The following is a 17,530-nucleotide window of genomic DNA, read 5'->3' as shown; positions in this document are numbered from 1 at the left end:
GAAGGGAACCGGAAAAGCGCTGCGCAAACTGTTGGCGCTATATAAATCCTGTATAATAATAAAAAAGACAGGCGCTGGCATTTGCCGAGCACACAGCGGGAGGACGGCGGCGGGAGATCGCAGGGGAAGGTGAGTTTTAAAATATAAAACAGATTTCCATGCAAAACAATGTACCGCTTTCAGCACAGAAACCCTGACATAATCAGACCGCCAGGGAGGTTAATGGGGGAACAATGAGCAATAGAAATTGACGAGTGTTCTAATCTATCTCTACTCTATCCAAAACTAAAAAAATAAATACGTTTTCCTTTAGTTATACTTTAATGTAAGCATGACTAAATATAAGCAAAAAAAACATACTTCAATGTATCTAATAACTATATACAGTATACATATATAGCAATATTAAATTATATACAGTATACAGGCAGTCCCTGTGTTAACAAACAAGATAGGTTCTGTAGGTTTGTTCTTAAGTTGAATATGTATTCAAGTTGCAAAAGGTATTTTTTTTTTTTTTTTTTAAGTATAACTCCAGCAAAAAAAATAATTGTAAACATTTTTTGGGAAGCATACGGAAGGGTTAATTAATATCCCTGTATCGATTGTTTTGTTTTCCTGCCTGTGCCCCTGGTCAGAAGATTTCACCTCACTTTCTGTCCCTGTGACAATTGGATTTTAAAAATTTGGGGTTGTGTTGAAAACAAGGATTGGTGATAAAGCTTTAGTGGAGACACCTTTTTCCCATGAGAACTCTTACTGGAATAAATTTCCCTTCCTAGAGGTAGATTTCCTATCACTTCCTGTCTCCCTCTGTTAATAGGTATGAGTCGTTTGTAACTCGGGTACTGCCTGTACATTTATAACAATATTAAATAAAATGAAAAACTTTAGGCATGAACCAAACTTTCAAAATTTACCATGTGCAATTATGGTAGTTTAATTTTACAAGTGATTTCTACCATGTATTTTGTGTGACAACTGTAGTGAACTTCAGACAGTAACAACTCTTGTGCTTTTGTCATGTGAGTTGATAGAAAAGTTGTATGGGTCTTGTCTAGAGAGAGTACACTTCTAGCGGTGGTCTAAAAATGGAGGCTCAATTAAAAACAAAAGTAAAACTTTTAAAATGGTGTAATGCTGCAACTGCACTTTATTCACATAGTTTAGTGGGCTACTTCAATTCAGCTTTAATATTTGTGATGCAATTGCCTCTTCTGATTTAGTGAACAGTCTGCCTTGACAAGCCCTTCTACCCATTCGCACAAAATGTGAACTCCTGAACGTCATACCTGTTCTGAGTCACACAAACTGCAGAAATGAAAAATGGGGTAAATCCTAGAAACTGAGAACATTTTTATATATGCAGAAACACTGAGGCTCCCTGCAAACAGCACAATCCCCCAAGCTCCTTAACCTAATCATAAATATATGGAAGTGCGTTTAACAAATGACTATTCTCCAAAAAAGCTATATAAGCATCAAAATTGTTAAAAATATTCTTGAAAGAATTCTCTCAACAGATTTCCTTTTAGTGAAGCCAATTTAGGCATAGCAACAACAACAGTTTGCTAAATGGCAAGCAATGACAAGGAGCTTTTACCCACCTTCCAGGCGCTCTTGCCCTGCCCCATTCTTTTCCTGGGGCCCTGAGAAAAAGCAGCGCATGTGATTTTTCTCTCCTGCTATCCACAGTGTAGAGTTCGATGCTTTAACATGCCTTTGTTTTCAATTCTATTTACAAAATGTTTTATATTCTTTTTCCAGATAGCACAGAAATGTGCTAAAAACTCATACCTGAATAGTTTTTTGCAAATATTTATGACACCTTTTTACCATTTTATATATAACATTCTTTAACTTAAAAAGGAAGTTTGGTGAAAAAAAAAAAAAAAAGCTATATTTTGTGGTGGGATTTGTGTATCTGACTGTTTTTTATAAAATACAATCATAACCGCTCTTCTTTCAGTCATTAACCATGCACTTTGCTGTGTTTCATTGACAGAGGCAGAAAAAGTTGCACAAGTGGCAAAAATTCATGATCAACAAAAAGTAATGGAGAAGGAAACTGAGAAACGCATTTCTGAGATTGAAGGTCAGTTGTGCTATTTCATATCACTGTAAAATGTGTGGGTTCTGCTAACCCAGTTAGTTTCTTGTTGGTAGAATAGGCACCTCCAGCTCTAGGGTGGGTGTCATCATGCAGGCTGGACCTGCAATACTCTACATCAATAGTGTAAGCGCTGCTCAGTTCTAGAAGAATTCCTGCCCCCCTGCTGCCACTGGAAAAAAGAAAAACCTGGTCACCAGACCAGCCAGAAGACTTTAAGAAAATAGGTATATGTAGGGTTTAAAAATACTGGCTGATGGGAAATAAATGCTTGGGGTTCTGTTTGAAGATTTTGGCTAGTGTGCGGAGAAGGGCTAGAAACTCTGTTAAAGTGGTTGTAAATCCCTGGGTACTGTTTGTACCTATAGGTAAGCCCAGCCCTCAAAATTTACACTCGCCTGCTCGCATTTGGCTAGTGTAAATATGAGGACTGCGAGTATGGACAGGGCTGCGCTGTCCCGGGACGTATATCCAGCCGTGCACAGGCATTTCAATGAGAACTGTACAGTCGCCTTGGGAACGCTCTTCTCCACCTCCCTGTTATTTTGAGGAATAGGTATAAGGATTAAAAAAAAATAAAGGATTGGGGTTAGGGGGGGGGTAGAATTGGAAGTATAGGTCTGAAACATTCTCATTCCAACCACCCCCCATCTATTATACCTATGCCTCCAATTCCACTACATTGCATTGGGGCTGCATTGATGGGCACTGGGGAAGCTGCATCGATGGGCACTGGGGAAGCTGCATCGATGGGCACTGGGGAAGCTGCATCGATGGGCACTGGGGAAGCTGCATCGATGGGCACTGGGGAAGCTGCATCGATGGGCACTAGGGAAGCTGCATCGATGGGCACTAGGGAAGCTGCATCGATGGGCACTAGGGAAGCTGCATCGATGGGCACTAGGGAAGCTGCATTGATGGGAACTGGGGAAGCTGCATTGATGGGCACTGGGGAAGCTGCATTGATGGGCACTGGGGAAGCTGCATTGATGGGCACTGGGGAAGCTGCATTGATGGGCACTGGGGAAGCTGCATTGATGGGCACTAGGGAAGCTGCATTGATGGGCACTAGGGAAGCTGCATTGATGGGCACTAGGGAAGCTGCATTGATGGGCACTGGGGAAGCTGCATTGATGGGCACTGGGGAAGCTGCATTGATGGGCACTGGGGAAGCTGCATTGATGGGCACTGGGAAAGCTGCATTGATGGGCACTGGGAAAGCTGCATTGATGGGCAATGGGGAAGCTGCATTGATGGGCACTGGGGAAGCTGCATTGATGGGCACTGGGGAAGCTGCATTGATGGGCACTGGGGAAGCTGCATTGATGGGCACTGGGGAAGCTGCATTGATGGGCACTGGGGAAGCTGCATTGGTGGGCACTGGGGAAGCTGCATTGGTGGGCACTGGTGAGGCTGCATTGGTGGGCACTGGTGAGGCTGCATTGGTGGGCACTGGTGAGGCTGCATTGGTGGGCACTGGTGAGGCTGCATTGGTGGGCACTGATAAGCTGCACTGAGATGCTGCCCTGATGGGCAATGATAAAGTTTTTGTTAATATTTAGTTTTGTAACTTAATTCTGCATAAAACATTTAAGAGTGTAATTTCATGAGATAATTTTATGAGGGTGTGTTTAGGGGTGGGGCAGGGTAGGGGTTGGGGTGGGGCAAGTAGTGGCGAGTAACTCTTACGGCCTGGCGAGTAGCTCAGGACTTGAAATTTTGAGCCCTGGGTAAGCCTATGATAAGGCTTACCTAATGGGTACTGTAAATATCTCCTAAACTCCTATCTCCGTTTAGGAGATATTTACATTTCATGCAGCCGATGACCTCATCTCTGAAGAAACGGCCGCCCATGCCGTTTCTTCAGAGCCCTTTGCCATGACCAGTGGCTCCCGCTGCTCTGGCCAGTAGCACAGCCAGAGTATGCAGACCCGGAAGGGAGACGGGCAAAGATGGATGTGGCCTCCAGCGGCGACGATGTGTGCTTCGTTTGCAGGTAAGTGTCACATAATATGCTAGTATGTGTTGCATACTAGCACATTATGCATTTACTTTGCAGGTAAACAAAAATAATTTTCTCTTTTGTTCATTGATGGACACAGATCCTGATCTTCTTAACCATTGGGTTATAATGCCCCCTACAGGAGTACGACGCTAGGCAGAAAAAAAGTCTGGCAACTCCTATGGGCAATCCCAGGGGGTATACACCCACTCTCAGCTATAGGCACTCAGTTTTGTTACAAGCAGTGTCAGAAGAAAGCCAACTCCACAGAGGGGTGGGTGCTGTGTCTGTCAATGAACATCAGAGAAATGGATTTTACTGTAAGTCAAAAATCCCATTTTCTCTTTCGTTCATTGAGACACCGCTCCTGATTCTTCTAGTGGGACATCCCAAAGCAATGTTAAACATGAGGGGTGGGAAAACAGCAGAAAAAAATTCCCAAGGCTAACCATAGTTAACCAGGTATCATGGAGCTCCACTATAAACAACTGGAGCTCACCTGAAAAAACAATACACCCTCAAAGAGGACCAGGTCCTCTAAACAGCAGCCTGCAAAACCTTGTGGCCGAGAGCAGCATCTGCAGTTGCCAAAACATTCACTTTATAAAACTTTGTGAAAGTGTGCACAGACGAAAAACTGAGTGACTATAGCAGGAAGAGGGAGTATACCCCCTGGGACTGACCAAGGGTGTAGCCAGAACTTTTTTTCTGCCTAGTGTCCTACTCCTGTAGGGGCAGCATAACCCAATGGTCAAGAACGACAGGAGCTGTGTCCGTCAATGAAAATCAGAGAAATGGATTTCACGGTAAGTCAAACATTCCATTTATCTATCGTTCATTGACAGGCGCAGCTCCATATTCTTCTTAGCCATTGGGATATGCTGCCCCCTACAGGAGTAGGACACTAGGCAGGAAAAATCTTTACCACGCCTATAGGGCAGTCCCTGGGGGTATACACCCACTCACTCTGCTATAGGCATTCAGTTTTTTTCTGCCTAGTCAGGAGTAAGGACCTTGTTTCCTTCTGGGATTTCGGTTAGCATGTTTTTTTATGTAAAAAGGGAAACTTTTGTCAAAATTTTTTTTAGCTAGTTATATTCCTAACCGAACTACAATCAACAGCTGGACTGGGTGTCTGACTAGATATTCTAGATCCTTATGGTCTCCCAGTCTGACTAGTGAGCATGTGCAGGTCGCAGCTCCGCGCTAGGCCTTGCCACGACATAGCCCCACTGGACGGGGGGGCGGGCCCACGAGTGGAACACCTCGCTAGGACGCACACGACCTGGTTTGGCTTGAGTCGCAGCGTATCCTTTGGCCATCAGCACCCCCATCCCAGGCCCACCCGAATATCATTGGTATGGTGAGTAGTGTCCCCCATATCTCTTGCGGTCTCGGGGTGGACGTGGGCCCCCTCCCTGGAACGGTCAGACCCTCGGGCTACCCCCCATCCCCCCCTTGTATGTTGACCATCCAAGGCTTCCCCCGCAAGCCATTCTCCCCACTATTTCATTGGGGGTTCCTACCTTAGTTGGATACGGTGCAGGGACTGTAGTAGGCGATGGGAACCCTCAGAGGGGGGGGGGGGGGGGGGTGCGCCAATGCCGCTGATCGCTCGATTCGCTGGGGGAGGGGTTAATACTGTGCTAAGGACGCCGCCATTTTCTTGTAGATCAGCTGTACAAGGCTCGGCAGACATTTTTTTAGTAGTTTCCATTTTGTTGTGGTCTCCCCATTTAAATGCATTGGGCGGCAATTTTCTCGGAGCCGTAGAACGCTGTACAGCAGTGAGTGGCAAGGCTTTCCCTCTGGTGCTTACCCAGGTACTCTTCCTGTGAGGATCGTTTTTCTGAACACTTAAGACCAGCTCTGCTCTCCCTAATATCAGGCGTTGGTGAGTCTATTGGGGTCCCTGTAGGTCGCTCTCTCACTCTACTATATTGCAGCTTATGCCTCGTACACACGCAACGATTGTTGGCCGTGAATTTTCGGCCAACGTCCGATCGGCCGATTGTCGGCTTGTTAGTATGATGCTTCCGACAACCGACTGCGACTTTTTGGCCGAACAAAATCTGGTGTGCATGCTATAAAATTTTTGTTGGCTGTCAACAGAACGGCCGATTGTTCTTCAGTCAGTACAGATTTCGGCAGACAAAATTCAGATGAGCAAGACTGGGCATGCTCAGAGAAGAAAAAACACACGAAAAGTAAAGCAGAACATGACATCACTTCTGAAGTTGGTTTTTGTTGGCCGAGAAAATTCGTGTGCAGTCTAGAACACATTTCAACCAACACAACAACACTGGACAAAAGACGGCCGATCGGTCGGCCAACAATCGTTGCGTGTGTACGAGGCTTTAGTGTGTCGGGACTTGTAGTACCGCTGGTGCAGCGGTGTGGGGAATTTTTTTTTGCGGTATTCTTAAAGTGACACTGCGCTGTCCCCGGGTTAACATGGAGTTCTAGGAGCAAGTATCACCTACTTGTCCCCTCTTTAGTGTTGCGGGGACCTCTGGGTCGCAACTCATGTCTGCCTTAATGGCGGTTTTTGAAACCCTGGTGTCAGAAGTTATGGTCCTAAAAAGAGGACTAGTAAATAGCGCCCACTGCCCTCACTTGCCTCATCTGTATGCTCAGATTTTGAGGTTGAAATGGCCGCCACGGACCCGAGTTACCCTGAGGGGTCTGCGTCCTCGCACTCTGATTTGGATGGCAAAGATTCTACAGCGTCGGGGATGCAGGTGTCTTTTGGCACCCGCAAAACCCCAAGTCGGTCAGGGTTTTCCCCTGTCCGAAACTTTTTAATAAAATTGTCACTGAACAGTGGGGGTGCCTTAAAAACACGTTAGTGGTGCCGAAGCGTTTCAGGAGACTTTCCCTTTGTGGACGCTGTGATCAAAAGATGGACCGTTCCACCAAAGGTGGACCACCCTGGCTCCAGACTGAACAAATCCACTGTGATTCCAGTGGAAGAGTACTTGGAAAGATTTATGTCCAGGGGACTTGACTACCGATCAATATTATGGAGCTTAGAGCAATAAAGCTTTGCTTAATTCACTGGACAAATCACCTTCGAGGGTGTCTGGTTCAGATTGAATCAACTTACGTCCATCATCAAGGGGGCACCAAGAGTGTCCTGGCGGCTCTAGAGGTGGCCGAGATCCTTATACGGGCAGAAAACTTTGTTCCAGCCTTATCTGCTGTGCATATCCCCAGAATGGGGAATTGGCAGGTGGATTACCTGAGTCATCCGGTGTTGGATCAGGAAGAATGGTTCCTTCACCCAGAGGTGTTTCACCTGCTGTGTGTCCGATGGGGGACTCCTGATGTGGGCCCCCCGGCTCAACAGGAAGGTACAGGGGTTTGTAGCCCATTCTTGGGATCCTCTGGCCGATGCCACAAACGCACTAGTGGCTCCTTGGGGACAGTATCAGCTGATCTATGCATTTCCCCCAATAAAACTGCTGCCGAGGCTTCTGCACAGAATAGAGGTGGAAGGGACTCCAGTAATTCTGGTGGCTACAGACTGGCCTAGCTGGTCTTGGTACACCGATCTGGTAAGATTGGTCACTGATGCTCCTTGGAGACTTCCTCTCAGGGAAGATCTGCCATCTCGAGGGCCAATCTTCCATCCTGCTTAACAGTCATTGGCCTTAACGGTGTGGCTGTTGAAAGCCAGTTATTGAAGGTTTGGGGTCTTTCTGACTCTGTGATTCCCACACTGTTGAAGGCCAAAAAATCGACCTCTCGGAAAAATGTATCATCATACATGGAATTTTGTACATTGCATGGTGTGAATCCATTAAGGTGCATCCGCGTCTATTTTCAGTGGCTCGGATATTGACTTTTCTCCAAAGAGGGATTGAGCGGTTGGCCTTGGGTACTATCAAAGGCCAGGTGTTGGCTCTAGCGGTGTTTTTTCAACGCTCTTTAGCCACGTATTCTTTGATTCGCACTTTTATTCAGGGTGTTCGCCACATGGCTCCCCCGATACGGTCCCCGTTACCTCCGTGGGATCTTAACCTGGTACTGTCAGTTCTTCAGAAACCTTTTGAAAACATTAGGGAGATTCTTCTGCTTACACTGTCACAGAAGGTAGCCTTTTTAGTGGCTGTTACCTTTGTGCACAGAGTGTCGGACTTGGCGGCGCTATCCTGCTGCTCCCTTTTATCTGGTGGTCCACAGAGACAAGGTGGTACTTCGACCTAATCAGTCGTTTCTTCCTAAGGTGGTCTCAGATTTCCATTTAAATGAAGACGTGCTGCCTTCATTATGTCCTAAGCCCAACCATTCTAAAGAATTTTCCTTGCATTCCTTGGATGTGGTTAGGGTAATCAGGGTTTACCTGGCGGCTACTGAGTCCTTTGGAAAATCAGACTCGCTTTTGTCCTCGCAGACGGATCTCTGAAAGGATTGGCTGTGTCTGCTGCCACCATATCCAGATGGATCAGGCAGACGGTGGTACAGGCTTATAAAATTAAGGGTCAGATCCCACCTTTCCCTGTGAAGGCACATTCTACTAGGGAGCTGAATGCCTCTTGGGCTTTTTGCCATCAGGCGTCAGTGATTCAAGTTTGCAAGGCAGCAACTTGTTTGTCAGTGCACACATTCACAAAATTCTACAATGTAGATGTGTTGGCATCTTCGGACGCTTCTTTTGGCCGCAAGATTTTGCAGGCTGCTGTTTAAAATAAAATGTATTCTCTTTGAGGGTGTCTGTTTCTAGGTGAGCTCCAGTTGTTCCTGGTTGAGCTCCATGTTTCCTGGTTGGCTAAGTTTTGCCTTTGGGAATTATGTTCTTTTCTGCATTGTTTTCCCACCCCTCATGTTAATACTGCTGGAGCTGCATGTCAATGAACGATAGAGAAAACTGGATTTTTGACTAACTGTAAAATCCTTTTCTCTGAAGTTCCTTGACAGACGCAGCACCCGCCCCTTTTATATACGAGTTAGATTGGGGTTATTTTCTTCTGACACTGCTTGCAACAAAACTGAATGCCTATAGCAGAGTGAGTGGGTGTATATCCTCAGGGACTGCCCCAAAGGTGTGGTATTTTCCTGCCTAGTGTCCTACTCCTGTAGGGGGCAGCATAACCCAATGGTTAAGAAGAATATGGAGCTACGTCCGTCAATGAACTTAAGAGAAAAGGATTTTACAGTAAGCCAAAATCCATTTTTTTTTTTCCAAGACTTTACTTCCTCTTTTTAAAGTGGTACTAAACCTTGCTATCCTTTACAACTAAGGAAGCTGCCACCTGAGCCTCTGTTGGATCTGCAGCTCCCATGGTACTGCATATGTGATCAGATATGACACCAGCCATTTGATGGCTTGATAGTTTGGTTGAGGAAGACATTTAAATCGTTGGGTTTAGTTCTGCTTTAATTAATTTTTTTTATTTTTTTTATTGCTTTCTGTGTCCTTGTTTTGGCAGATTCCTCCTATTTTCCTGTTTTTCCTGTTTATTTAACAGGTGTCCGACAGAACAAGAATTGACAGAAAAACCTTCCCCTTGATGTGTGTCAGACAAAACAAGAAATGAGGTGGGAGCCCTCCCCAGGGCCCCATGGTATATAGGCAGCAATAATGATGCTTTTTTATACTGGTAGTGCTTACTGCCTCCTGGAAAGCTGGATCGCTTTTCAGAGTGCAGTATAGAAGCGTCTGGCAGGTGTTAAGGAGGCGTTACTGCCATCTTTTAAAGTGCTACTACAGGCTAAATTTTTTTTTCTTTATAAATAAACAAGCATGTTATACTTGCCTTCTCTGAGCAGCCCAGATCCTCCTTTTCTCAGGTCTCCCGTCAGCCTCCACCCCACCGTGCTTCCATAGCAAGCTGCTTGCTATGGGGACACTCGTACATGCTTGCTCCTGTGCCCCGCTCCTATGTGTCTATAAGACGCACAGTGCGTGCCTTGGCCCCGCTCCCTCCTCACTGGCTATGATTGACCCAATTTACCCCTTTTTCCTTTTATCAAATTGACATTTTTAAATCTTTGATTTTGGTAAATACCTTATTTTAGATCCACTGACTGAGTCTCTGTGCCTTACAGTGCAATTCCTTGCTAATTGTGGCTGGTGGGAGTTGTACATAGTTTACTCAAAACATCCCAGCACCTCAGTACTCATCTCAAGAGCCATCAGCCCTGATGCAAGCAGTCAGCTGGGTTTTGGAGGCATTTAGGTTGAAATGCCTTGATGGGTGGATGTATGTCTGAAGGAATGGGTATTTCTAGGCAGAATGCATTTGGATGCAGACTGCCACATGTGATGCTGAGCCTGTAAGATTGAAGGGACTGAAATCCAAAGAATGAAAGGGGTAAGCCAGTTGCCAGTTACAGTAAGTCTGGGGAGGAAAAGACTAGGTGTCTGACTTGCTGCAGCTTCTAAAGCAAATTGTAATAAGCTCACAGTGTTTAGTGAAATCAAAGTAAGTAATTCAAGTATAACCACTTGCCCTCTGGAAGATTTTACCCCCTTCATGACCACAAATGAAAGTTTTATATAATTTTTTTTTCACACAAATAGAGCTTTCTTGTGGTGGTATTTGAGAGGAGGATGTACGGCTGTGCAAGATGAAAGATGAGGCTGAAGTTCATACTAGATTCAGCTTTCTGATTTAACACTTGTCATTTGTGTTCTCACCTCAGATTCAGCTTACCTCGCCAGGGAAAGAGCCAGAGCAGATGCTGAATATTACACTGCGGAAAAGTTTGCAGAGTCTAACAAGGTAAGAGCACAATTACCTGGAAGATGCTATAGTTTAAGCAAGCTTTAAGAAATGTTTTCACCTCCGTTTAAAATGCCCAGGTTTGTGACAGGTTTACCTTAAAGATAATAGCAGAGAAATAGATTTGCTAAATCTTTATTTCTCTATGTGCATTAACTTAGTATGTGTATCTACATTTTTCACATTCTCCTTTTCAGGTCAAACTGACACCCCAGTATCTGGAACTTATAAAGTATCAAGCCATTGCTGCAAACAATAAGATCTATTTTGGAAGTGACATCCCCAGCATGTTTCTGGATTCCACTTCTCTGAAACCACCAGTAATGCAGCAATATGGTGGAGGTTTGTCAGACAGAGAGGGCAAGTCTCAGAAAAAGGCTGGAAAATCTTGAAAATGATCTGGTGAGGGAAGACTCTTTGCAGCCTCTTGGATATGAAGAAGCTATAAGGATGGAACCCGATCAAGCACAACAGCTTTCGAAAGACTGATCATAAAACGTCAACTGCCACTTCATCTGCTCCTGATTTCTCCTCCCTTTGAATTCCTTTCTTATAATAGTTCGCCTTTCTCCATCTTTTCTTTAATCTTCCAGTTGAACATCAAGCTGTATAAGAATGATATCCGTTGCTCATACTGAGCTTCGCATACAGCTGCGTTTTAAGCAGTCATGGGCTGTTGTCCCTTTTACACACTACATCTTCTAAAATGTGCCTCTCAAACCCTTAGAGGTTAACTTTGAAAGGCTGTGATTACTGTTGGCAGAAGCAGAAAAGTGTTCTTCTGTATACAGTGCCTATAATTAAATATTAAAGTAAGGCAGAGTTCAGTTGGAAAAAGGATCTTATGGTCTGTTAATGATGGCTTAAACAACTGCGCTATCTGTACTTTCTTCATTGCACTATAGTGACCTGTTGATTCCTTGAGAAATCCAGGAGATGCAAACCCAAGTCTTAACTGTTGACTTACATCAACGATTCCTCTCTGAAAGATCCCATGAGCTAACGTGCAAGAATACGATAAAGCTGGCCTTCTATCATTGAGTGGATTGTTGCAGAAAGCTGTCCTTTAACCACTTTTGTACAAGCTTTTTTGGAACAGGTTCTTATCGGTATTCCTTGCTTTGACAGGTATTTAGGACTGTCATGAACATCCTATTTTTTATTTCTTGTTGTCTTACCAGAAATAGAAAGCATATCCAGGCTGTGAGCTGCTCTGAGTTTTCAGAAATCTTTTTTTGGTGCTCATTTCCAACAATACTAAATCTAGTCCCATGTTAAAATATGAAGATTGGTTTAAAAGTTTGTGTGTGTTTAAATTCCTTTTTACAATGACTCTGTAGGGATATTAAAAATGGTACACCCTGCAAAAGAAAACAATTTACCTGTTCCACTGCCTGTTCATCATATCTTTACATTCTTGCCAAACAAACCCACTGTCAGAATCTTTAGCATCTGAAAAACCTGGAAGTGCTTTGGTTCTACCCTCCAGTCACAGTAGTAGTAGTAACTGTCGGATGGAACCACAGGCATCCAGCACACCTAGAAATGTGTGGCAAATGCTGAAAGTCTGCGGCCGGTTTTGCTAAAAAAAAGATGGCGAAGAGTTCAAGAACTTGTGGGTGGACAGGTAAGTATAAATAGCCTTTTGCAAAGTGGGCTTTTTTCTTTTTCAAATCAGCAACAGAGTCACTTTAAGGACTGCTATGCACTAGTACTGAGAGCACTCAGTGTTGATGCAGGACAGACATTTTATTTAACATCTATTTTTGTTGGTGTTTATACAGTTTTTACAGTCTCTGGTTCTAAGGAATTCTTGGAATGTTGTGAAGCACATCGGTGCTTGTGTACAAGATCTGAACAAAAATAGACATTAAAGGTTTCACCGATATCCGCTATTGCTCATTATTTGAAGAATTGAATTAGACTGCTATCAAAAAAAAATGTATAATTTAGGGAGGAAAACTTATCAATGTCTATATATATATTGTTTAATAGAGATTATTATAACTGATATGCCTGAGATTGCTTAGCAGGTGGAAGGAAATGCTAAAGCTACTGAATATTTTTTATTAACTACTTTATCTTTTTGTATAATTTTTTTTGGAATGGTAACAGTTTCATTGCTGACTGGAAGATAACACAACATAAGTGTTACCTTCCTTAAATATCCTTATTCATCCAGTAACTCATGGAGAGAAAAGTGAAAGACGTCTGCACCTGGAAATGCTAATTCCTTGGCTCTCATGCTGATCCGTTATCTTCTAACCTATTGAGTTATTGAGACAGAATCGGTATGAAGCGCAAGAGTTTTTTTTACTTCTGCATACTTGTTCCTTGTCAGTGTCTCAAAGTGTTAAGGCCAGAAGCAGCCAGGTGGCTACCATTTTTAAGAGGAGGTTGACAATGGCCACCTTCCATTTTTACTTAGTACAGGTTTATTTTAACCTGACCCACCAGTGTTCGATGATATACAAATCTATAGGATGGTATAACACTGCAGACTGAGCTGTCTTTTTTTTTTTTTTTTTATATGGCTGGTATATAAATATATTCTAATGAAAAGACCTAGATCTGCGCTAATGTATATGTCAATCTAAAAAATGATCAAACGCCATTTAAAAATGAAGTACAATAACACACTTGTGTGCAAAATTTTGTGAACAAAATCTCAAATTTGTATCAAAGTGATAAGTCCAAACTTGATCTGTGAACACGCAATAGTGGCGTGACCTCCACCATACCCCACAAGATTTACTCTCACCTTTTAGTTTGACCCCCACTTTAAAGGTCAAGTAAGTATGTGGATAACAACCAAAGTGGATTGATGGTCTCAGATGGATGTTCTCATAGGGAAAATGGACACAGCTACAATGGGTCATCCGCAGAAATAGTGAATCCAGCCAGCTACAACTATTACCTAAAATGGCTCAGCTTCTTTAGCTGTATACAGCTAGTCACTGTGACTGCGATATGTATATAAAAATGCGTGTATGTAATGCTTTCGAACAAATAATACACACTGCATAAATGTACAGTTAGGAACAAGCAAAAGTGTTAAAAGGACCACTAAAAACCAAACACTTCTCAGAACTTAGGGATGTATGAAACGTAAAACCATTAACACATTAAAGCCTTTTAATGTTATAAATCCCTAATCTAACAGCTGAATGAAATAATATTCAGCCAGAAAAGACAGTGACTAGCTGTATACAGCTAAGAAAGCTGAGTGATTCGAGATTATGGTTATAGCTGGTTGAGATCACTGTTCCCGGTGATGATCCATTCAATCTGTCCATTTTGCCTATGACTATGAGAACACAAAACTTTGACCATCATTGCCCTGGTTGTTCTCTTCATACTTGTTTGACCTTTGTAGTGGGGGTCAAACTAAAAGGTGAGAGAACATCTCCCTGGGGTACGGTGGAGGTCACATCACTATTGCGCGTTCAAAGATAGTTTGAACTTATCTCTTTTTGACACAGACCTGATTATATGGGACTTTGTGGTTCACTAAATTTTGCACACAAGTTTATTGCATTTTGCACATAACTCTGATCTTTTTTAAATTGATTGACATAAATATTAAAACAGCACTCTATCTTATCTTTAAGGCTCTGTTCACATATGCTGCGGCCAGCGGCTCATAGCAGGGGGTCCGTTGCATCCCTGTTCTCCGATTCAGGTTGAATCGGGTCTGAATTTTGTCCTGAATTCGCACCTGAATTGAAGCCAAAGATGCACAGGACCTTTCTTAAATGCGGACTGCAGCCGCCTCAGAGCTGTGTAAACTGGCTCCAATGACATCCGGTCTCACATTCCTGTCAAGCGAATTTGATGCGGGGAAATTCGCATGTGTGAACCCGGCCCTAAGCCTCGTACACACACAATGAATTTCCGCCGACCGGTCGTCCGTCTTTTGTCCAGAGTGGTGTCTGTTGGTTGGAATGTGCTCTAGACTGCACACGAATTTTCCCGCATGACAGAATTCTACTTCAGAAGTGATATGTGTTGGATTGCTTTCTATGTGTTCTTTCATCTCTGAGCATGCCTAGTCTTGCTCATAAGATTTTTTCCCCATCGAAATCTGTACTAATGAGACGAAAATCTGACGTTTTGATGGTCGACAAAAATTTTATAGTCTGCACACCAGGATTTTTTCGGCCGAAAAGTCGAAGTCGGTTGTCGGAAGCACCATACTAACAAGCCGAAAATCGGCAGATCGCTCGTCGGGCGAAATTTCCCGGCCGAATTTCTTCTCGTGTGTACGGGGCTTTAATCTCATTATATACACTTTTTTGTGCTAGCAGCTTGAGGGTTGGTTGTAGCGCAGATATTTTTGATGTGTATAAAAACATACTTACATTTGAGTGCACATCTTTGTACACAGCAGAAACCCCAGATGCCAATCTTATCTCAGGGGAACAGGTTTGTTCAACATTCAGTCTGTCCATGCTAATTTAATAGTACTTATCAGAGATCCATTTTATTGGCATGGATTGACTGCAGTATCACTTTTGACCAGCAGGATAATTCAGGTGAAGGTCAAATAATAATATAACCCAGAAGGTTGCAAAGTGGTCCTGCTTTCCTATGAAATTTTGTGTTTTGACGCTAAAGAGCACATGTTCAAGAATGTAGATGTCCTCAGCCAGTTGAATAACGACTGGTTAAAATTAAACCCTTCCTCCTTTTTCTGAGCTAGATCACCCTTAGGTTAAGATGTTGGATTCTGTTTAAGCAATTGTATATTAAATTGGTTCAAAGGCAGCATTTATCTGTAGCTTACAGCTTCCAGTATTAAAGGATTAGTCTACCCAAAATTGATATATATATATAAATAAATAAATAAATATATATATATATATATATATATATATATATATATATAATTTCTTATATCTATTTCAATTTATAATTGTACTGTCATATTTTTTTTTTTATTTTCCTAGGGTGAGCTTTCAGCTCTCATTCTCGTCTCTATCCATATGTTTGAAAGGGCAAACCCCCCATCCCTCTAAAGCCATGTGGGTAGGCTAGCTGGCTTACACCTCAACTAGCTTTTACTATTTGTGCATATGGCTTTGTGATGAGATTTTTTGGATGTGATGCAACCAACTCCCATATACCCAAAACGGAACACATTTTGAGTAGAGGGGACCTATAACCACTTAAAGTTTAGGTTCATTTTTACCATAAAGCACACTATGCTGTCCCATGCGGGTATAGCAGTATAGTGTGCTAAACCTAACTTCAAGCTAGGGCTCCCTTTCTTTTTAAAGAAGCCAAAACCGCGTTGAAAAAAGCTGCCTTCAGCCTTTGATGGCTCTGTCCTGATCTAATGTAGGGATGGTGCAGCCGCTGGGACCAGCTCCCCCCAGTGCCACGAGAGGGAGCGCCGTCTTGTTTTTTTTCAGGCTGCACACCCGCAGTATTTACTCTCTCCTGTCACAGCAGCTGATGGGGACAGCATATGTGATATGGGACAGCACTTTGGAAAGGGCAAACTTAATCTTTAAAGCTGAACCCTAGGCAAATGGCTAAATGTGTAGAAACGCATATAAGAAGTTGCTTTTTACCAGCCAAAGTATCTGTATTCCTGCCCATCCAGTTCTGTGATTTACACTGCCTTGCCAGACATCACAGCTAGGCCAATGGACATCTCTTTCTCTCTTAATACTGTAATAAACATGCAGTGGTTTCCCTCACTCCACTTTGCTGACTGGACAGTGAAAGAGCAACCACGAACCAATGAGGTAATCTGTCTGCTCACTCTGCTCTCTCCTCATATCAGCATGTTGCTTGTCTGTGCATTTGCATGCCGTACACCAAATTGCTCCCAGTCTGCTCTTAGAGGGTTTTTTGATTTAATAATGAATATAGAGCTACATTCACCTGTGTCTATACTATCTGCCTGGAATTCAGCTTTAGGAATTTTAGATATGTAATTTTTTTTTCCTATTCTCTTCATTTTTTTGTTAAAAGAAGGTTCAGAAAATAACGCTTGTGCTGCGCCAATGATAGTGTTTCTGACTAGCAGGTATGTGAACAGGAGAATTGCCTGCCTTAATATAACTACACCACTACTTTCTTCAGTTTCTGATGTGCACCACCATTTTATATTGTTGAATGACATCTCTACATTGGGAAGGATATTTATATGCAAATGATACTTTTGGACTTAAAAAAACAAAACAATAAAATAATTATTTTGGTACCAAATCCAGAGTCTTGTGTAATCTAGTGTATGTTTTGAATTTTCTCATTTCTGTAACTGTTAAGTTTGAAAGTGCCATCGTATTTTGTTCAGCACCTCTTGGTGCTATAGGACAGTGTGCTTTTGGATGAATTTTACCTGCCACTCCCAAGTCTCTTGCAAGCTTAATAGCAGAATCTTGTCCCAATCTTCTATTTACATTGATTGGTATTGCCAACTGCAACATTTATATATTTGAGTGGGAAAAAGTATTTGATCATCTGCTGATTTTGTATATTTGTCCACTTGTCTGTAATTTTAATGGTAGGTTTCTTTTACCAGTGAGAGACAAAATAACAAAAATATCCAGAAAAACGCATTTCAGAAACATTTATAAATTGATTTGCTATTTATTGAGTCAAATAATTATTTGATCCCCTATCAATCAGCAAGATTTCTGTCTCCCAGGTGTCTTCTATACAGATTAGGAGCACTCT

At 42.8% G+C, this 17,530-nt stretch overlaps 1 protein-coding gene across 2 annotated transcripts in view; it reads left to right on the top strand.

Moving 5' to 3' along the window:
• Positions 1-12,730, top strand: part of ERLIN1 (ER lipid raft associated 1) — a 42,891-nt gene extending 30,161 nt beyond the window's left edge. For both annotated transcript variants that reach the window (XM_082268084.1, XM_082268085.1), the window contains 3 exons: positions 2,006-2,095; positions 10,761-10,840; positions 11,038-12,730. In XM_082268084.1, coding sequence (XP_082124210.1) covers positions 2,006-2,095; positions 10,761-10,840; positions 11,038-11,232 — 365 coding nt within the window. In that variant the 3' untranslated portion in view covers positions 11,233-12,730. The remainder of the gene's footprint in view (positions 1-2,005; positions 2,096-10,760; positions 10,841-11,037) is intronic.
• Positions 12,731-17,530: the final 4,800 nt, after the last annotated feature.

This window comes from Pelophylax lessonae (genome assembly GCF_965119305.1).
Source record: "Pelophylax lessonae genome assembly, chromosome: 9".
Lineage (NCBI taxonomy): Eukaryota > Metazoa > Chordata > Amphibia > Anura > Ranidae > Pelophylax > Pelophylax lessonae.
The sequence above is the reverse complement of the archived record's forward strand: the minus strand, read 5'-3'. Positions and strand labels throughout refer to the sequence as shown.